At 37.1% G+C, this 24,471-nt stretch overlaps 2 protein-coding genes across 2 annotated transcripts; both read left to right on the top strand.

Moving 5' to 3' along the window:
* Nucleotides 1–359: 359 nt before the first annotated feature.
* LOC135686311 (uncharacterized) lies at nt 360–13,850 on the top strand. Its single transcript, XM_065202524.2, has 8 exons — nt 360–753; nt 1,376–1,599; nt 4,019–7,982; nt 8,276–8,682; nt 9,669–10,241; nt 10,678–10,965; nt 11,297–12,109; nt 12,979–13,850. The coding sequence occupies exons 2-8, from the start codon at nt 1,389–1,391 to the stop codon at nt 13,008–13,010; spliced, it is 6,288 nt and encodes a 2,095-aa protein (XP_065058596.2). The 5' UTR covers nt 360–753; nt 1,376–1,388; the 3' UTR covers nt 13,011–13,850.
* A 708-nt stretch (nt 13,851–14,558) lies between these two features.
* Nucleotides 14,559–15,671, top strand: LOC135686352 (carnosine N-methyltransferase 2). The gene has a single exon (XM_065202570.2). The coding sequence runs from the start codon at nt 14,636–14,638 to the stop codon at nt 15,530–15,532; it is 897 nt and encodes a 298-aa protein (XP_065058642.1). The 5' UTR covers nt 14,559–14,635; the 3' UTR covers nt 15,533–15,671.
* Nucleotides 15,672–24,471: the final 8,800 nt, after the last annotated feature.

Genomic DNA, 24,471 nt, shown 5'->3' with positions numbered 1-24,471 from the left:
TTATAGCCAGTGTTTGGTTTCTACAATTTTGTTATCTTGGCTACTAAAATACATCGCTCCAACTTTGAATGAGGAAGTTGGGGAGGGAGGAGGGGGCAGGGTAGAGGTTAGACGATACTATCACAATGCAACTGGGCAATTGTTTAAGGGGTTTGTCTCAAATTTGCTGTCCAAGATTTTTGAATTGGCTTTGATTTCATTCTAGAAACTATTGACTAGTCTCAACCAAAGCTAAGCTTCATTTCACGGTGTCGCCATTTCTCTTGGGATCTCTCTGGCTGCTTCTCCATCATAAGAATCATTTACTTCACATCGATAAATAAATTTTGTTGTCCATTTTTTAAAAATGTTCAGGTAAAATAATCATAATCGAAGGAGTGCCATGAAAATCTCAACTTTCGATTCAGATGATGCAAATTAACCTTAAAAACTCTTTGGTAAACATGATCGTTGCAGTAAACAGATTTGCGTCATACTTTGCTTTTGGAACAATTTATTTGAATAGGTGTGCGTTTTTGGTGAAGGCAGGGAATTTGCGAACACGGTTTTAAGGCCTCTGTGCGGTGGCACGGTTTCTTGCTTCTCTGGGGAAAATAAGCTGTTGGAATAAAAAAGCAGCATTTCACTTTTGTTTAATCTTTCAGTTGCCTTTGCGCTGAAGTTAGTTGTGTTTATTACTTATCTTCGTTGAGTTTCTTGCAGGGCTGCAGTAAGCCCAATTCCTCTGGTTTATAACTGCATGGGACAATTCTGGTAAGTGCATATGTAAAATTAGTTAGGCAATTATATAGCTAAAGTATAATAATTTGCTACCACGTGAATTTGATCATGATAAATCTGAATAACACGCTTATTATCTGAAGCGTACTTATCTAAATAAGCGAATATGGTAAACCTGCACGGTAGAGCCAATTTACCAAGTTCTGCAATGATTGACATGCTTTAAGTTTATGACATAAGCAAAGCTGTTTTCGTTGTGCAATACATGTTGGCCAAGATATAGTTGATTTTTATAGAGCGTCTTATGTGGCTGGATGTGGCATTTTTGAGGGATAAATTTCGGTATGGCACTTTGGGATGTAAAACTAACCTTCACACGAATTGCAAAACAGGACATGAGGATGTCACTAGTCTTTGGAATCTTGAAAATATTTTGAGAAAAATTTTGCCATTCTGGGCAGATGTGGAAAAAGCAGCCTGTTTGTAAGGGTGGTAAATGCTAGATACAGGGGTCTTTATAGGTTTGTTAAGGCCATGTAGCAACTTTTTTATCTTAAAGTTGAATGAACAGGGTCGCATAGAAAATTAACACCTTGTTGTTTCAGAGTTTATTATTGCGATTAAGCTAACATTGAATTTTCAATCTTTTTTGCAGAAGCTAAAAAGCAATGGTGAATAAAGTCTTCCCTGCTGGCGTTGCCTTCTTGTGTGCGCTACTAGTTCTTCAAATTGACTACAGCCACTCCAGTGAAGATCTGATTTCATCATTGGGGCATGAGTTTGATTTAGCAGCGCTGAAACTGTTGCAAAGCTATGATGACGAAGGGAAAAGGCAAAGTTCTAAAGATCGGATTTCTGTCATGAATGAAGGAGGAGATAGTAAGTTACCCATAACTGATTTATGTACAGATAGCAATTGTATGGAAATATTTTTACTTGGCGAATGCTTACAATTCTCAATGTGTTTTTATTATTTGGTTTTTATAGATGCTAGTGAAAAATCTTAACATAAAAGGATTATCCAAAATGGGCAACCAAGAAATATCAAGAACAAGCTGCTTATGCTTTTTCTACATAAGAATTTTCAAAACCTGCATATCAATAATCCTTATTGCTATATCTTTGTAGCACACGATATCTATTTTTATCGTTTTATCGGTATTTCACTTTTGTCTTGAACATGCTTATCTTAAACAAACAGTAGCCTTTAATCTATTGAATATTTAAAATTTATTAGATGATTTAAAATCTGTTTCCTCGTGGGCCTTGAAAAAACATAATTAGCATTTCTTGTAAACAAATTTGACATGCTACAAAGTTACCTATTTGCATAAGAACCAAAGTTTTTGTCATACGCTGCAGCATTCGTCTCTCAGGATAGCAAATTTTATGCGTTGCTAGGTGAACAACACCTCACGCAGCATTTGTCCGCGTATTTAAAAAGAAACTGGGACCAAATCGAACCACTTACCAAACATGCTTTGCGGGCAACATATATAGCAAGAAGATGTAGCGTCGAAATTGTTGCATTGAATATTTTTTATTTTTTATGATCTTTTCATATGACCCATAAGTGCAACGTTTCTGTCGGGCTAGTTTTGTAGAGAATGGAAAAGTTTACTAAGCTTAAAATAGCTTCTTTTTTAAGAAAAACAAGGCCTCTCTGCATATCTACAATCTAATGACGACTTAAAATTTCTGTGTTTTCTGTCAGCTCAAAAAAGTTGATAAATGTTTTGCAAAAGCTTTTATCTCGAAAACCTGTCCTTAACCAAGTAGGAAGGTTTGGACATAATATATGGAAGCTTACCAACGAGCACATGATAAAAAGGTCATGAATTCTTGATTGATCTCAAATAAACATATTGATCGACCGCCTTTACCTAAACAACATAAGAAAAAAGTAAATACTTTCTATCAGATTAGTTATCCAGTGCCACCGCTCAGCTGCTGCCACAACAGCAAATTGAGGTTGCCAAATCAGTTCCGCTTGCCTATTGAAAAATTTACCAATGGAGTCCTAAGGTTGACAATATACATGTTTGCAAACAATCTTTTGATGGTACAAAAATTAAAAATGGCTTTGAAAAAAGCAAACACTTGAGTTTTCTGAGTACCACTCAAAAAAGTTCCGTTATCTATGAGTTTACGTGCCTGTGTGATTCTGGCTACGTAGGACGCATTACCCAAAGATTGGATGATAGAATAAGACAGCATGTCCCTTCCAGCATTAGAAATGGAACTCTTCCCCAGAGAGAACAGACTCCTCGGTCTTGCAGATCAAAAACAACTAGTAAAACATGCGATTCCGCTATCGGTCACTATCTACTGGAAAACCCAGATTATGCAAAAACTATAATGGCGACATGTTTCGGATTATTGGCAAAGCCCGATCGTCGTTCCATCTAGCAGTTTTGGAACCTATCTACATAAACACAAAAAACCGCTTTTTTGGAGACAGAAGGAGTTAATTTTCACCTTAGGTATCCATTAGTAACATCTTCAATACTCAAATCTCTACAGTCATGTGCTCGCGTTTCTGATTGGCTTATTTCGATCCTAAACAGGGTATATATATTTCCTAGCGTAGATTTTTCGGTCTATGTTCTGAAATTTTAAACTCTGAAGAGTGTCAAAGCTTCAGTATACTCAAATGTTTGCTTTTTCAAAGCCATAAACATGTTTCTTTATCCCACAAATCTTATTTCACATAGAGGATTTATTTGTTAATTACAAAAATAACTGTTAGAAGGAAACATCAGTAGCATGTCCTATTGTTAGTAGCTATGATATTCTACTGAGCATCTCAGTAAAAGGTTTTGAGCTGCAGAAAGTTTACAAACTCCACCATGATATATAACCAAACAATTATGGTGTAATAATAAAAATTTTTGTTAGACGTATGCCTTAATCTACCACGGTTTTCTAAAGCTTTTTGCAATATAGAACAAAAACCTTTTCCAATAGTCCTAGAAAGAGCCTGTGATAAAAATAGTTTATGGATATAAAGTGAAAAATTGTATTACCTGTCCCTCTCAAAGCAAAGTTTATTGAAAAGCCTATGACTTAAACTATGCAAAATTGTCACTGTAATTGAGTTTGGATGTCTGAAACTGTTGCAAGTATTTGTTTCAAGGGAAAGAAGGAGCAATAACTGAAAAGTGCAATGTTATAGGTCACTGTAGGAAACTTTTGCAAGCAGTATTACATCTTGTCGTAAAGATTCTGTTAGTTCTTTCTCTTGTGCTAGTCCTCCTTCTACCGCTAGTGGCTAAAACTAATGAAATTAATTTTACAGCCTTGGTGTTCCAAAAAATCCACCCTGTGCAAAGGTTAAACACAAGCTACACCAGGGACATTAAACATATGAAGATAAAAGTTAATTCGACCACAGATTTGCACCTTCTGGCAGTCGCAAACCATTTAAACCCAAACAAGCGATTGAATTCCACGGTAGACATATATAAATTTGATGAAAATAGGAAAACTTTTGTGCTTATTCAGAAGATATATCAATCGGGACCTTATCAGCTTGACTATTTTAATGTTTCTTCAAATAATGGAACGGTGAAGAACATACTTGTTATTGCCAGTAACTCAAAGGGTAGCACGGAGACGAACAACAACCCTCACGTTTCTGTTTATGAAATTGTACTGACCGGAAACACGATAACCTTTAAGCGATTTCAGAAGTTCGATTTAGTCAGTGTGGATGCGCTTACGTCGTTTGAGAGGAAAAATACAACCTACCTGGTGATGGGCCTAAGCCTGAAGCCTGCAATGATAACTGATTACCCTGGTAGCGTTGTGATTCTCTCATACAACAAACAGAAGCACTTTTTCCAGTACCATTCAACTATTCAGTCAAACATTGTTAGTGATATTGAAGTAATGACGATTGGTAAGGTGACCCTAATGGCAATTGGTTATTACAAAGATAAGGACAACAATTTGAATCTAAATGCAACAGTCTACAAGTTTAGCGACACAAAAAGACAATTTGAGTTTTACCAAACGATACCAACCAAAGGTGTTCGCGACATCGAATCATTTAGTATTTTGAACACATACTTTCTTGTAGTAGCTGCTGAGTTTTGCAACAAAGAGACAAAAGAATGTGCTCAGCTGCCATCGAGTGTATATAGGTTAGTTGGTAGTAAATTTCAGTTGTCCCATGATGTTGAACCAAAAGGCCCGGTTAAATGGACTAGCATCGATCTAGCTGAGTGTCAGAATACAAGGCTTCTGGTATATGCTGATCGCAGTGACGCTGTCGATCAGGTTGGGTTTTATATATATAGAGAAGGTCATAGAAAGTTTGAAAAGTTGCAACTTTCGCTGTATCAGTCATACCCACAGGATTTTAGGCCTAAACCAAATGTTTTAGCTTTGTTCACAATAGAAAAAGATTTGTTTTTGGTTATTGGAACTGATAACAAAAATGCCAGTCACACGTTGTATCGAATTGAATATAAAGTGACCCCTAATGAAAATGCTTGGGAACATGTGGCAGCAGCCCTCTCCTCCGACCTTTCAAATCTACAACAAAATTTGACTGTTCTTGAAGAATCAATTAAACAGCTAGAGATTGAAGTAAGCAATGTCATGAAAATGCATCTCATCCAGAATGTTACAGGTACCAAAATATTTGCAAAGAATGTAAGTTACGATCTGGTAAACATTGAAGAACTGCATTTGTCTGATGGTAGCATCCTGTTCTCTAGAAATGATAGTTTATTTAAGGCAGACGATACAAAGTATACATTTGAAAACTTGACGCAATTAGAAATTAGAAATGATGAGATCAAAACCATGACATCTGAAAGAAATATTAGCCTATCAGAAGCTCCAAAAATCTATGAAGAAACAAGCCTTAACGTTATCTTGAATTTCTCACATGTAAATTTGAATAGCTCCAGCGGATCGTTTGGAAATATTGACGTTCCTGACTGCAAAATCAACAACATAAACGTATGTAACTTAAAGAAAGATACAATAACAAACAGAGGGACTGACACAATAGCAGGCACTAAAAGATTTGCAGCCGATACCGTAATGCTAAATCATCTGCAGCTGAACGAAACCTTAAATGGTGTCAAAGTTTCTCGAGACTTAATGGACACCAAGCTAGATCAAACTTTGCATGCTAACACAACCTTTAGCAAAGTAGCCTTTCTAAAATCGCTGAATGTCTCAGGAAAGTTAAATGGCATTGATGTCAGCGAAGTATTGAGACTAAAAAAATCCGAAGTTGTTTCAGGCATCAAAACCTTTTCTTCAAATTTGGAACTTGGAAAGGCCAACATCAGGCAAAAGATTGATGGTGTCAATTTCGATAAGTTTGCACTGAATACAATGATGTTACACAAAGAACAAAATGTAACAGGAAGAAAACTCTTTAGAAAAGCTATAAATGCGATAGGGGACATTCAAGTAAAGAACCTGACAAACGACCATGACTTAGATAAATGGAGCGCTGGCTTGGTAGAGATCAATGCTGCTCTTTCTACATTTAACAGAAATATCAGTTTTCTAGATGAAGTCAGTGTTGAAGGCAATGTCACTTTAGATGGAGCTTTCAATGGTCTTAAGTACCCAGACGATGTTTTCCTGGTTTCTGGGAAGCAGTTCATTAACGGAACAAAAACATTCTTGGCCAACATGTCAACAACAGGGAACCTAATTGCGACTGGCCTTGTCGACAATGTTAATTTGAGCGATACTGTTTCACTGCGCGATGATGGTCGCATTACAGGTCGGATGACATTCCTGAAAATTCTGAAAGTTTCAAGCCATATAGCAGTTTCTGAGAATACGTTGGTAGATGATGTCGATCTCTCTCAACTACAAAATAATGCTGTCTCCATCAAAGAAAAGCACAATATTACTGGCAATGTGACCTTTACTTCAAATTTACAAGCATTTGATTGCTTAACTGTAAGAGGACAAATAGACCACGTTGCAGTGAATTTCTACAGCGATCTATTCGCTAGATCAGTTTTAAAAACAGGAGCTCAAAGCATCATTGGAGAAAACACCATTATGAGCAATGTTGTTGTCAAAAAGAATCTCTCAGTTAATGGACAGATAAATGGGTATGATTTTCCAGATTCGTTTCTCAATAACTTTGGAAACCAACAAATTGGTGTTTTGTTCAACCTTAGTGATGTTTTGCAGAAAAAGAACATTCAAATTGGCGGCCTAGTCAGCAGTTTCAACATGAGTGAACTTGGAAACGTCGTAACAAATATCAAAGATGACAAGCCTGTGTATGGTAAAAAGATCTTCAATGAAGATTTGCAAGTTAAGAAAAGCTTAAATTTTTGCTGCACTGTAAACAATTTCAAACTCTCCAACCTGCTCACTAAGCATACCAACCAAGTTGCCTATGGACCAAAAAGTTTCAACGAAATGCGTGTTTTGAAAGAATTAGAAACAACTGATGTTCTAGTGGAAAGCACAATCGATGGGGTAGATTTGCTAAATTTTTCAGAGATAGCGTGGGTTGATCAGCCAAATAGACGCATCGATACATGGGTGCACTTCGAAAATGCTACTGTAAGTAATGGCTTACAGACAGAAGAAGTAAATGGTATCGTCTTGGAGAATCTAACTGGTGATATTGTTACTTTGAGCACTAATCAATCGGTACCCAGTGAGAAAAAAATCAAAGATATTCATGTAAGATCAGATGTCCTTGCTAATTCAGAAATAAATAATATTGATGTATCACAGCTTTCTGAAAACATATTGAGGGTAAATGAAGATGCAAGGCTTAATGGAACAGTACGATTTGGAAGTATTGAGGCAGCAAGACTAGAGGTCAATGGGTTTATACATAACAGCAATATTTCCCAGATAGTAGAAAGTACTGTAATGACTACTGGAGATACAGTTTTATCAGGAGAAAAGACTATTTCTGGAGACGCACGATTGAGGAGAAGCATGCTTGCAAGTACAGTCAACGAAATGATTCCCACAAAAGACTGGGTGCTTAAAGGTGGAATTCAAGTCATTTCAGGTAAGAAGACTTTTTCAGGTACGACGAAGATAGAGGGAGATGCAACAGTGGCAGAAGCAGTTAACAGTGTTGATATTGCGACATTAGAAAAGGAAGCTGTCTCGAAAACAAAAACAGGGAGCATTGGAGGGTTAAAAGTTTTGGCAAAAGATACTCAGAGCAAAAATGATGTTTCCATTCAAGCCAATATTGATGGAATTGATTTGTCCAAACTGGATAATTCCACTGCAAAGCTGAACAGGTATGTTAGTCACTTTTGCAGTGATTCAAAGGAGAGTTTGGCTTACTTTTCTCATTTTTAATTGTTACAATCGATACTATGTTTGTTAACCCATTCCTTCAAGCTTACTTCCATATCAGCCTTATTACTGTTTTAGATACTGTTTGTTAGAACAGCAAGTTTATGATTTACTGTCAGGCACTCTGAAGATAAACTACCCACTGATTTTTCCTAGTCTCCTATTTTTAATGCCTGAAAAATTTGCTGCAATTGTTTTGGAGGATGTGATTGAGTCATTATCATCCTTTTTTAAGTGATGCTGTTTTGGAGGGCAACAGAACATTTTCAGATTCAGTTGAGTTCAAAGCAAATTTTACTGTCCGTGGTTTGGTGAATGGAAAAGACATAACGACGATAAAGAACGATGCAGTCTTGATCTCTGGCATCCAACGCGTGACAGGGAATGTGTCTTTTGAGCAGGGCCTATTGCTGATGAAAAATTTAACGGTAGGTGGGAACATAAGTTCGTCGGGCATTATCAACGGAGTACAGATTGCGGATCTTGAGAAGATGGTGGTGACGAATGACAACGATCAGATTATTTCAGGGAATAAAAATTTTACTAAAACAACAGTTCTGAAGCAGAGTGTAGACGCTGTACGACTGAATACTTACGAAAGGGATGAGTTTGTTACCATTAGTGGAAATCAGTCAATTGAAGGTACGAGTCACAATTTCATATTTCTTTGCTTTCAATATTACAGTGAACTCTAATCAGCAACACAGATCAACTTTGGTTCGTATATTGTCTTTAAGAATATTCTGCCCAGAAAGTATTTTTTATTCCAATGATGAGCTAGATAGAAAGAGGACAATTATGACTGTAAATCTCTAAATCTAATTTCGATATTCTTATTGTAAGAATTAATTTAATAGATTGAGACTTGGAAACAGCAGCTTGTTGATTATCTTGATAATCAGTTAAACAATTCTTGCTAAAAATCAGTTAATTAGACATATCCGGTATTCGAGTTTGACTAATCAGGTGCTTGACAAATCCATTGAAAGACATTATTTTATTAGATTACATAGACGTTTCGACTCTATTTAGAGTCATCTTCAGTATATATTAAAGGCAATCTGTCTCGTTGTGGATTGGTTAACGAGAACAATAGCTGGAACAATGGCCTAAACACGATTCCAGCGCTCCGCCATATTTTTTACAATGCGATGAATTAAAGGGGGACTGGAAACCATAAAAAAATCCCTTTGTTCTTATAACCAATCAACGTCGTGACAGATTGCCTTTAAAGGGTGAAAAAACAACTATAAATACATCGGTTAAACAAAGGGGATCTTAAACCGTGTAATAAAGCAGCACGCTAAAGGAGCAATCAGGATGCGAGAGAAGTCACAAGGAATGGTAAACAATCTAAAGAGATAAACAAGCAATAAAGGCACTTCAGTCTTCTAGGATTTTTAATTCTTTAACGGCATCGTCACTGCTGCAAGATAGAGCGATCGAGTAATAGACCCAAGAAGTGTCCCTCCCTTTCTTTTCAGAAACAGGAATAAAATCCCTATTTTGGCTCAGAGGAGGGGCTCTTCTTGACAACATGTGTCTCCTCCACTTTTGAAATGCTTCCTGCGTCTTAGATTCCAAAGTCATACACGGTCTCACGATTATCATTGACTAAATTTTTTCAGGTAAGAAGACGTTTGCTCAAACAGAGGCCATCGGCAATGTTTTAGTTTCCAAGCTTGCAGATGGCAAAAAACTTTCCCAGCTTGCAGCGGACACCTTGTTAGCAACCGAGAGTCAAAATATCATCGGCCAAAAGTTTTTTACAAATGCTGTGCTTTTAAAATCAAATTTATTGACAGAAGGCCATATTGACTCAAAGTTAATCGAGCCGAACACTTTGCTGACCTTGAATTCTGATCAGAGAATCAATGGCACGACGAGGTTTTTAAATTCACTTAATACACAAACAGACTTAGGATTGCAAGGGAGATTTTCAGGTATCAACCTTACTGCATTAGAAGAGAGAAGAATGAGACTGAACGAGACCCAGATTGTTTTCGCCAGCTTGCTTGGATCTACTTTCAGAGTTAAAGAAGAAATCGATATTAGCAATAACATAAATGGGATTGATTTCAGTGATTGGAAGAGTTCTCTCGACACATTCAGTGGAAATTCGACAGCATATCAAAATCATCAGGAAGCAATTGCTAAAACTAGATGCCCTTACCTGAGTCATGTTGAGGATATTACAAAAAGTGAGACTTTATGCAACTTGTCATTTTTTTTATAGAAGACATATTATTGAAACTTTTATTATAAATTGAAACTTCGCCTATCCTTCAACTTACATGCTACATTTAAACTGAACTTTCTGAAAGATCGTTCACTTACAAAGTTCTGTATCTAGCATTTTTAACTAGATATTAACCAAAAATTGGCACATACCTAGATTTTGACCAAAACTGTGATCTACGCAAATATTGGAACATGGTGATGAACACATGGAAATTTTGGGAATCTAATGTCGCTGTATAATTAAAGATAGTTCTTGCGAAATCATTACTAACTAGTTGGGTATAAAAACCTGGTTATTTAGATAGCGTTATCTACCTTGGTCAAAGTCTCTGACCAGCAAAGCTATCCCCTTTCACCATAATCTTTTGTGGTCTCATCACACCATTTTTCTTACAGGTAGCCCATTTTACATCGACTACTTCGACCATTTTCAAGATTTTGACAATTACATTTACCACATGGAGCCATTTTTGGTTGGAAATGACAACTTCATTGCGACTGTCAGGTCATCAGACTCCTCAAAAGTATGTTATTCGAGCGAGATAATGATTTTTAATCGCATTCAGAAGAAATTTGTGACTTTCCAATATTTGGCGGAGGCAATTGATTCAAAATTCAGATACTTCCGTATCAGAAACGAAATCTACTTGCTTTTGGAGAGTGGCCCTCAAGGATGCAATCAAGGTAAGGTTTAATATACTTCTTTGTCAGGGTCAGCTTTCACTCAATCAAAAATTTAATTATTTGATTACCTACTTCTAGTATGAGATGATGGTATGCATAAGGGTATCCTGAAGCCACATTGCCCCAGCTCTTATCCCAATGCCTGAGAAAACCGGCGACTCTATCTCGACTCTCTTCCTTTACTTCAAAATCAGATAATCAAGTGCCACACACCTCAGTGCAAAGATAAACCACAAATGTACCCGTGGGTTCCATCAACAGCTATCTAAACACACTGAATTGATATTTAGATATTTTCCTTACTGAATGGGTTTTTGTTATTTCGATACAGGGAAGAGTGTACTGTACAAATGGAACAACACAATCAGATCGTTTGAAGAGCGCCAGACCTTTCCGATGAGCTGTGTCACGAGCACAAGTGTTTTCCAGGACCGTAGGAACACAACATGGATTGCAATAGCAACAGCAGTTCATAAAACATTTTTATCCAATGTGACTTTATGGAAACGAGAGTCAAATGGTTCGATCTTTTCGTTTGCTCGGGAATTGCCAGGCATGATGCCATCTTCTACAGAGGCTTTTCAGATCGGAAATGACACTTTCTTGGCCATTGCAATGTCCTTTGATTCAGCACTTTCAACAACAAGCACTCTTTCAGTCATCTATAAGTTGAATTCGAATTCAAAATGGGAACTTCTTCAGAAGATACCTACAACTAGAGCGTCTGATGTTACAAGCTTTACGGATACAGAACATCATTTTGTTGCTTTCTCCAATGAGCAGGACAAGAATACTCTATCGACCTTAACACAGCAAGTTGAAGTCTTGCGATATCTTCCATCTAGAGGACAGTTCGTTTTGGACCATTCCTTTGGATCATCCTTTCCGATGGGAATTGAGACACTCTCTCTGGATAACGTTAACTATTTGGTCGTTGTTATGAAGAAAAGTGGTGTCAACATTTACAGGTTCAGACTGCACTTCTCCTACCAGCTGACAACTTTTATTCCGCAAAATACTGTTACCCACGTGTCCTCGTTCATGCTCGATGGCAAACTGATGCTGGCTATTAGCAGCAAAATACCGTTAAATTCTGCAGATAATGGAAAATCTAAGCCAAGGCTCTTGAAAGCTGCTTTATCAGGTAAATATTTTTTTCTTTGTAAAAAAACAAAGGTCGATGTTGAGTACTCCATTTTCTTGAGGTTCTGGATATTTCAATATTCGTCGTCTCTTATGAGTTTCTTAATTATGATGTCATGAATGATGTTATAGAATGTTTGTGACCTTTTATATCACGTCAAGAGATTCGTTCTGATGCTGTATTTAGATGTGTGAAGTATATTTTTATCTCTTGTGTTTTAAGTTGTAGGCCAATAGGGCAATCATGTTCTTGGTTTTTATAAAATTTCGTTGTTCTCAGTTTTATCACGATTTAATAGTTTTTTAATTTTTTTGCTTCGAGTACTGAAGTTTGTTAATTTTTGCTGAGTGTCCAGTGCTCGTTTCTTATAGCCAGTTTCTTAAAAGAAAATTAGTGTAACTTGAAATGGTACATCAGCAATTTTGAAAACAATGAAAAGTGTCCAATCCGAGCCATAATTGTTGATGGTGATAAAACGTAAGACAAGTATGACTTCAATTGAAATCCTGCTTATATTTTAATATCTAAGTCACTGCTTACTTTAATTTTGGTACTTGAAATGATCATAAAATTCTTACAATATTGGGAACCGGGATAGCTTATAGGAAAACATCTCTGGTCCTAAAACGTTTTGATGGCTATGGTCAGTGAGTCACCATTGAGAATGAAAGATTGTTTTACGTCAAATTTAATACTTCACTAACCTCATTATAATCATAAACGTGATATGCATGATTATCAACATCGTTCTTTTCCCGATCTGAAACCATAAGTAGAAATAAGATACTCAATTGACATGTTTTCCACAGTTAAAGCATTAGATGTCATCTAACAAAGTCAGTGTTTTTGACTTCTTTTCTCTATTTTAGGTATTCAGCCGTCATCTTTCCCCGCCTGCTAGAAATGGGGCACCACCTGCCTGAATATATGCTGTTTACTTTACTGATATATAAAATTCTACAATTATACAAGATATAGAGATACGCATATATATTTATATGGACAGTAAAAGCTACAGAATATAATTATGCTGCATATTATTTAGCTGATATTTAATATGAATAATAGATATATTTACAATGTATTATATATTGAAACTAATGCTATATAGAAATTATTTGCTACAAAGAATGCTGCTAATGATAATTACGAAAATTTGTAAATCATATTACATTATTGCTGGAAATTTAATTAATATTGCATACATAAATGAAGTTATAAATCGGAGGTTTAATTGAGTTATGAAAACAAATGGAATTATTTCTGAATATTTTTTCAAATAGTCTTTCATGCATGAAAGGAACGAGATTATATTTGTGAAATGGAAGAACTTCATCCAGACCATATCTATATATGCAAGTGTATTATTTGACCTTACACATGTAGGGCTCTACAAGAATAATTAAGAAACAGGCAAATATATTTGAGGTTTTCCACAGAGTCAGAAACATCTCGATCTTTCTTCGAAACAAGAGGGCCCTTGTCGATGAACAATATCCTCAGAAAAACAGGCTCTTTTTTTCGTCGATCTTCCTCTTAATTTGTGACATTTATGTTTTATTGATTCTCGATTTCCATTATTAACCTAAATTGTAGAAACACAAAAACTATTATCGACTTCTTCTTAAAAAATACACTAGTGTATGGAAAAATTCAAAGGACAGGCTAGCTTTTGTAGTTTGACATTGAATTTGGAATTTCGAAAAATTGCAGATTATTTGCAGGCCAGAAAAACTGTTAACGCTGTTGCCCCATCACGTTGTTGCACTCATAATAACAGACTCCATTTCAGCAATAATGATGAACAATTCGAGATTTACGGTATGTACTTCGAAACGTTAAGTTGAGTGATGCAGAATAATTACCTGACAAAACATTGCCACAAGACGATCCAGAAATGCGTTTGATTAGATCTGCGTTATGCGTTATGCTTTTGTTTTAAAATGTACTAAGTTATACCATATAATTCCATAATCAGCCGAGAAAACAAAGGTTAGGCAATGCGGTCGATGGTTGAGAGGAATGCCCTGCCTATATGGATTTTTACTCTGCTCTGGAAATTTTTGTATGGGCCCAGAGTTGCAGATTCGAGTAGAATTCATTCATTTTTGCAAAATAAACGTGATCGATTCATCTCTTCTACGCAGCATAAAAACTATAATTGGCAATATTGGAAAACCTTACTTCTGGGAAATTATGGTCGTGCCGGGCACGACCTATGGTTTCGCCACTTCATAATGAATAGCAGTGTTTCTTTCTGGTATCTGTTTTGTTTTCCTGGTTTTCACAGCAAAAGCTAAAGATGAGAAAATTTTTCTAGGGAAAACTCGCTAAAATACGCATGCATCATAAAGCTTGATATCAATACGCAATTTTGATTTTCTCGAATAGATCATTCAACCTAGGACAGTTGATTGTCATCGCTAACCCCCCTGATCGCTTTGTAACGGCACTACAAAAGGATAGCCAACGCTCGACGTGGCTCCTAGTAAACTTTGTGATCATAACTGCTCAAGTATCGGAGAGATGGCCTCAGAAAATGAAAAGCTGACTGGGAACTATGTTTCTGACGATAATAACTACACAAACACCTATGACGTTTACCGAAGGGGACTTTTGCAGCAGCAGAAGGTCTGGGTAAACGAACAAGTTGTCCCTCTGTTAGTTGAACGCCATGGAGGGCCTGATGCAGAAATTACAGTTTTGTCAGTAGGTTCTGGGGAGGGGGACATAGATATCATACTCCTGAACGTTTTAATTGAAGAGTTCGAGAAGAAGGGCATAGATAATTACTCGCTTCAGTATACAGTAGTGGAAAGGAACCCTGTTTTTGTGGAGCGGTTTCGCAAAACCGTGGAACAGAAAGGTGATGTATTCGCAAAAATAAAGTTTACATTCATGGTGTCCACATTGGAAGAGTGTGCAAGGACAATCTTTGGAAAGAAATTCGATTTCATTCATATAATTCATACCCTTTATTACATGGATGCAGAAAAACTGATGAGACTGTGTGTTGATAAACATTTGAATAAAAGGGGTATTTTATTAGCTGTTGTCCAGTCTGAGGAAAGTCTTTATGCAAAGAACTGGCGGTTGTTTTCACAAAAATTCAAGCACTCCGTCGGGGATTTCAATTTGCTTTGTGAGAAAGAAATGAAAGAAATTGCTGAAAAGATCGGTCTAAAGTTTTCGATTCTTAAAGGCAAACGGGTGATTGATGTTACAGATATTGCTTCAGGTGATGTCCCCAACGCAGCTGGTTACAAATTGCTCGACTTCTTTTTCCATTCAAAAAACCTAAGAGAAATTTTGCAGGGGGACGAGCTACGGGAAATCGTTGAATTCTTCAAGGCCAATACGAGTGTTGTTGATGGGAGGAATATTGCACTTGCGGATGAAACGCTTTTGTTTTTATATAATTAAAAACAGCTTCTTTGTATAGCACGTACCTTGAGGAATGAAATCACTGGCATTGTGCGACTAATCAATAAAGCTAAGTTTTATTTATGAGAACAATAAAGCTAAGTTTTATTTATGAGAACAATTAAGCTAATGAAATTAATTCATCTTGTCTTGTTTTTTTTTTAATTCTTAACTGGCTGATCACTTTGTCTCCACTTCGCTTTTATTATGAACAAGAGAAAAGCAATGCGTTTTTTGGAAATGGGTCGACAAAACAGAACAGATTTTATTAGCTGCTCAAACTTGCAATTAGAAAAGAAAAAATTGCTCTTTAGCTGTCTTAGACCCCGTTTACACTGTCCCGTGCAAGTTTGGAACCGTGACAGTGGAACCGAGACGATTTTGCTTTGCTATCCGGAACAGTTTTTGACCCTGCTTTTCAAGCGAACGAATTTCGTACCGTCACGGTTCCGTTTTTGAACGGGACAGTGTAAACACCTCTATCCGGGGCGATATTGTCCGCTCCATTTTAGCTCTCAATAAAAACTTCGGCGGCAAAATAAAAGCCTCGGTTGACTAAATACAGCTTCTTCTAAACATTGTACCGGTACAGTGTAAACGGAACGGCTAAACGGAACAATTTGGAACCGCGACAGTGTAAACATTTGCGAACCGTAACGGTACAAAATTGTCCCGGGACACACTGGACGCGTCGCGGCGCGGCGTCATCGAGCGTCGCGTCATGCACTTTTTCATGCTATTCACACACGGTGCGTCATCGAGCGGCGCGTTTTCTGTTTTCCAATACTGTTCACAGCAAACTTGCAAAATTCTCGACAAGTTGTACTGGATTCCTTGCATTGTAAAATCAAGCCGGACATTTAAGTTTGCTACAGAAACGGATAAAACGGTAATCTGAAGCTAATATATCAAAAACAGCATCTTAGCCTGAATCGTCATCATGGCATCGAGGTATTCTAGGTATTTCAATTAGTCTCGTGCGGTTTCTTCGACATTTCGGTTCGAGAGGTTGGCCAATGTTTTGACAGGAAGACGATTCTCTTCAAGCATTCATTAGAGAACTGAAATATTTATTGATATTAAAGATTTTGAAGGTCTTACTACAATTAGCAAAATGTTTGGCTTTACGGATTCATGGGGTTTCCTTTCCTGCCAAAATTCGAGGGAAAATTAAACACCTTATTTTTATCAACACTCCCCAAAATTTCCATGTATTAAATCCCTCGGAAGTAAACCTTTGGAAGGTATTGAAAGCTTAACGGGGAGTGATTGAAATATTTTTTTACCAAAACGGAACATATAGTGACTCAACATCATTGTTGAATTGAATCGACGAGGCAACTTTATATCATCGAAGAGACTCTAAACACGAATAATACTGTTACTTATCATGAACTAATATAAATGCGATTTGTTTTGGTTACTTTCAGAATTTAGCCCCCCGATGCTTTAATCAGAGAGACTCATCAAAGTATATTCTACCGTACAAGCAATACAGTTTTATAATGGCCTATTTCAGAAACTCCTTGTTTACGTTTCTGGCTGTCATTATTCTCTAGGTTTTCTATTGTTCTGAAGCGTCACCGAGCGTCAAAGTTAAATTCATTTAACTTTGACGCTCGGTGACGCGTGGCTGAAAAAACGCGCTGCGTGCGCATAGCTGCCGAAAATGCTAACCATATTTGGTCAGCGTCATGACGCGCCGCGCCGTGGCGCGTCCAGTGTGAATTCAGCCATTTTGTAGTATGTGGTAAAAAAATTCCAATGGAGCTAATCTTTGAATCTAACGTCAGTGTTCCAGACTGATGACCCCTTGGACCAATATGACCCGAGAGTCGTAATCGGTCCACACTCATACCGGTCCAGGGGGGGTCATATTGATCTGGGCAAGAAGAATGAATTTGAGGCTTTAATAAACACACCGAAGGCGCTTTTTTGATTCTGGCAGGCCTACAGTTGCTGGTTTGAATTTTTCAAATCCAAATTCCACTAATCTAAATGTGTAAAAGCTTGTTTGACTTTCAAAATATGTTTTGGACTAAGCCAAGAATTTGGCTTATTTTAGATTTATCTGGATAATTCTCCAAATTGGCTGAATATTTGAATTTTTTTAAGCAGGTGTTTCGTTTGTTATTCCTCTGTTTTAATTGCCTCTAAAGGAGCACCTTTTTGTCGATCCTTTGAGACCTTTGGGTCTTCTTTGTAAAAAAAAGAAAGCGAGGTGCCAAAAGAAATTCAATCCAATGGTGTTCTTTGTTGCAGTTTGAATCGCTTTTGATAGTGACAGAAGAGCAATTAAACATTTGTGCATATCGCCAAAGACATAAGACTTGAAAGGCCTTACAATTTTTCATAACAAAACTATATTTTTAATAAGCATTATAGTTGCCATTTTGCATTCTAGCTTGTATTTGTTTGTCGTCCGTGAAGCAGCTCTGCTGCCGTGGTCTCTTCATTTCATTGAAATTTGTTCAGCTTCTGTCATGGCCTGCGCGCGCTGCAAAAATACATTGAAATTGTGTCAATCAACAATAGACAGAAACAATGCCAAACTGCAAGGAGCAATCCAACGTAAAATAATGTGATATGATAAGCTAAAAGTTTCAAAAGATTGCCTTATTCGCCCGGAAAGGCCGGCAGGGTTTTCGCTTGCCATTTCTTAAGACAAATTGCAATCGAATGTACTTTTGCGTCTACTCCGGCGCTCTTCCGCCTGTTATCCACATGAGCTGCCTTCAAAGGAGTCCGTCACTGAGTCAGCGACAAGGAAGTCTAGGGCAGCCTTTTGGGCTTCTTCTAGTTATCTCTTCTTATTCCCTTTTAGAATGGTTTCCACAGAACTGTTGATATTTTCCTGCAAACTTTGCACAAACCTTTATTTTAGAAAATGTATCCTGAAAACCTTTGCCATTGGATTATAAAAAATAATTATCAAATAATTTGTTGAATTTATTTTTATGCGGGAAATATTTTGAGCTGACCTCTGTTAGTAGGGGCTATTACTAAAACGCCGATTCTTCGCCCAATATTTTGAATAAATTGCGCATCTTATGCTTCAAAGACAGGTCCATTGTGCATGCTTTCTTTTTACAGAGGTATAATTACGATATATCCTAACAATTTTTTGCTAGTGCTTACTGATTAACAAAAGCACTAAAAGTTATTATGAAGATACTTCTCATGATCACTTTTGTCATAAACTGTTTGCCGAGCATACATTTTATCAGGTATATTAATTCCCTTAACGAATTACTGTGATCTTCCTGTCTTGCAGAGTGAATGAATATAAAGTGTGCAGTGGGTCATGGCACCACCAAGCAATTTATGGTGTGTGTAATGGAAACAGTTTGAGGGGCAAACGGATAAATAAACAAAAAAATATTTTTAGATTTAGTAAGGTTTACCCCCTGACTTTTATAAACAGTATCTTACTCCTGATTGACATTTTCATAATAGATCAATATATGCTTGTATGTATGCTTTTTTATGTTTTCAGAGTGGAGTTGTGACTAGAGAACCTGCAGGAGAACGGATTTATCATCGTACGGAGGAAATTTACTTATTATTGTGTATATAGTTATAGTTGTTTTGGAAAATCGGAGCCTTGAACCTATACAATCGGATTTATTACTTTTCGAGCTATTCTCTTGGTGTGGGGCCTACCAGCGTTCCCCACCCCCAAGAAGTTATCTTGTGGGAATATATAACACACGTTTACGTTTTTATAGTTGAGGTGATCAAAATTTTCAGAGACAGCTTGAAAAAAGTGAACCTGGGGGCTGAGAATCACATTTAGTGACGTAGCAGGACCCACCATAATTGGGGCCGACGTGGAAGGAAATTTTTGAAATCATACCTTCTAAATAGCTATAGAAGCATCTCCCAGACCAAGTTTAACAAAATACTATACCGTTAAGGATAGACAAATCGACGTTCCTCATAAGATCACAGATTATTGTTTCTGGGAGAAATAGGGAAGGGGAAGAGTCTAGTGTAGCGACAGATGTTGGGGAAATGCTTAAACTCTATCAGACGTTGGAGAAAAAAAAGTGTTTTCTATTCGAGAGCAAGCGTTTTTTCCCCTGAAACCATATCGAATTCGAAAAAAATAAGGATGTATTTAAGAACATGTTCGGGCTCCAAATGAAAATTTTCTTAGAAAAATCGAGGCCGGGCAAAATTCGTTACATTATAACAATAAAGAGTTCAGTCATTGCTTCTCTCTATATTACAAGCAAAGGTACTTCTTACTTTTACGCAAATCAATCTTACTTCTTGCCCTCTTTGTCTTTTGGCCTTGTTCCGAGCTATAGTCAAAAGCAAAACTCATAATTTCCTTTTTTGTGTCTATGCTATTATCATGTCACTAAATGTGCAGTTAAAATTAAGGAGCTATTATGGAGGTCTTCGTGCCGCAATTCGACTAATAGAGGTTCAGAAATTAGGAACTTTAGGACCTAGGTTTTGAGTTAGGATTTTTATAGAAAGCGGTGTATGAAAATATGTGTAATATGGGTTTGTCGAGATTTATGTCGACTTAAACGATCCTTTTCTTCCATGTTTCTTGAGATTTTCAAGGGGTGACCGGTGGATAAGATATATTCGGGGCTAATCCCCTCCATGGACATCGTCACCGACTCGACACGCCATCTACAAGAGTCAACTTGCGCTTCACACCAGGACATAGTGGCTGGGGTATGTTGCAATAACACAGCAAAACTTAGTTTGGTTCTAACCCAGCTACCAGGGATTCCTTTCTTTAAAAGAAAATGACAATAATTTCTAAAAAATCGTTTTGCTCTAGATTTTTGGGGGGTTCCAGTCTCCCCCCGTCCCCCCGGGATTTACGGCCCTGCTGGCGTTTCTTTTTTTACTAATAATTTTACCCCCTCGTGTTTTTTTAAAATTGTTTCTTGTTTTTGTAATCGCATTTCTTGTATATAGTAGTGTCGTGGTAGTGTCTGCATAACATGTCTTGTGCCTGACGCTGGCGGCAATCTGTCATGATATCGAAATAATTCTAAAAGCTTATAATGTAAGAGGCTGATCAACTCCATAACAAAAATTTAAGAGACTTTCAAAATCAAAGTGAAGGGCTTTAAGCAGGGTTGTAAGAGGGGGCTCAAGGGGGGTCAGGGGGAGAGGCTGATCAACTCCATAACAAAAAAACTAAGAGACTTTCAAAATCAAAGTGAAGGGCTTTAAAAAGGGTTGTAAAAGAGGGGGCTTAAGGGGGCTCAGGGGGAGAGCCTCAGCCTTCTTCTACTTTTCGTAAGGAGGCTGCGCTCCTTTTTTTCCTGCATAATTCTGAAATACTATGGCTACTTTCTGCCAGGATAAAATCTTTGATGGAACAGGTATTACTTTTTGACAATTGCATACATGTGTGACCTCTATAGCCCTCTAGCTGATAACTGAAAACTCAATAAATACTGGCAAATATTACTATTTTAATTCTTCATTTTCAAGATTTTTGTTCTCAAGTAACGGGTAGACATTGGAAAATGATTTAACTCTAGAAAAAATGAACAGGTAATAAAAATGATATTGATGAGCCATGCAAACGAAACGAAAACAACTGAAACTTGCATTTTGTATACAATATAGAGAAAGCTCTATGCCCCCCTCTACATTTTTGGCTCTAAACTACTGTCCTTAGATAGTGATGAGAAATGCGATAACAATGTTAACTTTGAAGGTGAAAATGACGAGGACTGAGCTTTCACTGTCATCGAATACGAGAGCGAATCATTCCATGGAAATCATATTTTTTTTATCTGGAAATCAATAAAAACCCTTTGTTTTGGTGTAAGTTTGGTGTAAAATTGCTAGAGAAGATTATAGTTTTAACATATAACGCTAAAAGAAAGGGACAATCTTTCCTACAGACTCGGACTTTTTCCATTTCATTTCAAAAAAATTCACCCCTTTTATATAAAAGCTCATGAAACTTTGACCGAGGGGCAAATCACTCCAAGAAAATCTCGTACACCTTTTGTGAAAATCCTATTGTTTTATCTGAAAATCCCCAGAAATCCTTTTGTTTTAGGGAAATCTCGTACGCTATTTTCAAGAGTGAATTGCCCCTTGACTTTGACATCGGCAGAACAACACTTGGTTAAGAAATCGACAATATTTGCATGCTCTCTCAGTTCCGTGAGCAGTCTCACTTCTTTTATCGTCTCTTGTTCAAAGCCATCAAATTCTATAAGTTTAATTTTTACAGCTCTATATGTAGTGCACAAAACTTCCCCTGCTATCAGCCTTATCGTTGTCGCTTAATCTTAAACGGAACTTCGGTAGTTTAAATTTTGACGACATAACTTTCCATTCTCTTCGAATGCAAATGCGGTTTTCAGGGTCATGTTATATCAAACAGTCATCAAAGCCGTCTCAGAAAACATCAGACAGCAGATTGTTTGATCTATCTCGTTAATATAGTAGAGTAAAATACCAGGAATCCGTGACCAATTTTCCTAGACCTTGTTTTGAAGGTGTTTTCTAGTTCAAAAAAAATGTGCTGAACAAAATGGGCTTAGGGACCCTCTCAAAAATTTGAGCGTTTTTGGCCAGGGGGTACACTCTTTTTTTATAAGAATCAGTAAATTTAAGTTCAGGCTGACTGTTCTTATTTTTTTCGAAAATCTGAGGCTGGATTGTTCTTAATTCGTTCTTAAATTAAGAGGGTGTAAGCAGTGCTATTGCTAGCTTTCTCGCTCTAAGGAGGTGTTCAGGCCTCATTTGCCAACAAAGTGAGTGAGACAGCCTTAATTTGCTGACAAATTTGAATATTCACCGAAAAAGCACCCACACATCGCTAAAAATCGTTGTTCAAAATTGCATTTTGCAGAAGCTCAGCCTCAGCTTGTTCTTAATTTGTTCTTAACTTTTAACCAGTTTTGAGGCTCGTGTTCTTATAAAATTGTTCTTATAAAAAAAAGAGTGTAATGTCTGAAATTGGCCAAATATTCTCATGAAATCACCATAACAATCGATTTTACGCCGTAAAAAAAAACAAAATTGATATCAAATGAACCAGTCCACAGGTCAAAACTGACAAGGTAACATTCTCCAGTAAAAATACCCTCAAAATGACCTTTTTGGGCACAAATAACGGGGGTTTATACAAAGGCCGTAGCCAGGCGGGTGGAATAGGGGAGGCAAACTGCAAGCTGTGTTCAATGCAGGTGAAGATAAAAGTGAAGTTTTTGTAAGGGTTGGGGGGGGGGGGGGGGGTGCGGTGGCTAGAGTTAGTGGAAACAAAACTGACACTGATGATATCGCTGCAAGTTCTGACAAAATCATTTAAGTGCTTGGGAACAAAGGCCCTTCTTCGCTGAATGTTGCTGACAAAAAAATTATTCGATTTGGTGTCTATACTATAAAATTTTGTCCACAAAATTTCTTGTTCACATAACTTGCGACTTTGAAATGCCCTGACTACTGTGAAGTTTTTGCTTGGCAGGGAAAGTTTTTTTGAGCTTAATACATGAATAATAATAGATCCCCATAAGAATCTTTCCTTCCGCCAGCATTAACTTGAATCAAGTTGTCACGGCAATCCAATGACAACGAAAAAAACTCCATTGAAAATGTAGAGACAAATTCTCGGGAATGGCAAACTGTCCGGGGGGACAGAAACGCATAGCAAAACGACACTATGCAAAAGTGTCCCCTCTGTAAAACAATAGGGGGACACTTTTGCATAACAAAATATCATGCATAACTGGATGGCAAAAATTCAAGGGAAACGTAGAAAACTTTACTCAGATCTTATAAAGAGAGGAAATTACAGCTGAAGAGGTAGGACCATTGACATAGGAACATAGCATACAGTGGAATCCCGATACAATGAACCCCGGATATAACGAACTCCCGATATAACAAATTTCTTGTTCCCTTCAGAAATCGTTATATCGGGATTATACTGTATTTGTTATGTCAAACGAAATCAATAGGTAAAACCAATCTTTTGTTTCATATTCGTGTGAGACCATGCTATCCACTATCTAGGTCTTGGCTACCGTAAGCAGACGTATGGTCTTCTAATGCGATTCAAGGTGCACAAAAAGTTTATCCTGGGTATACATTCCACTGCAAAGTTCCCAATGGCAGAGCCAGAGAAAGAGTGGGTGGGACATCTTGGTATAATTGATTTTGTATTTCGTCGAATTCCGATGAGAACATTTTTGGAAGGGGTAATATTTTAGGAAATTATTATACTTGATTTTGTGTAGCCAAAAAATTAGTCTTGAGTGTATCCTACTGGTAAAATAGCTACTCTCTGGGGTTAAAAAGGCCTTTTTAGGACTGCAAAAAGGTGTGGAAATTTTCATTCCGTCCCCACCACACCTTAGTGTCTTGCCGCGCCACTGGAAGTTCCTTGTTTCATCTGCTATAAAAAGCATACCACCAGTTCCATAACACTCCCTTGTCATATACTTTAATCATGTCATATACTTTAAACGAATTAATTTTAGTTTCTGATCCATCATTCTCCAAGGCCTTTTTCGTTAAAAAAAGGAGAAAAGGTTGGATATTGTTTTAAAGTCTTAACCTGGGTGGTACAAGAACAACTATATGGTAGATTACAATATGATTATATATTAGCATTATTGTATTAATTCCTTACACTGGTTAATAACAGGGCCGCACTAGCATATTTAGTCCCAAGCATAGATGGGCCTCTCTATGAACTAACGTGAAAATGAAATCTAATGAAATTTGAATAATCATTGAATGCTGAATTTTTGTCTCTGTAGTTACAAAAAGGCATTTTATGAGTCGAATAAAAACATTTCATTATTATGTATATGAACAAAAAGAAGTTATTTCTCAAATTTTAATAGATAAATATATCTCCTCGATCATGCCTCCTCGATTTACTTGCGACACGAGGCGACATTCTGTGACTTATACAACTTTTCTCTTCAAATGAA

The sequence above is a fragment of the Rhopilema esculentum genome, chromosome 10, assembly GCF_057945365.1.
Source record: "Rhopilema esculentum isolate cy_ngs chromosome 10, ASM5794536v1, whole genome shotgun sequence".
Taxonomy (NCBI): Eukaryota; Metazoa; Cnidaria; class Scyphozoa; order Rhizostomeae; family Rhizostomatidae; genus Rhopilema; species Rhopilema esculentum.
Note: the sequence above shows the minus strand (reverse complement) of the source record. Positions and strands in the feature narration are given on the sequence as shown.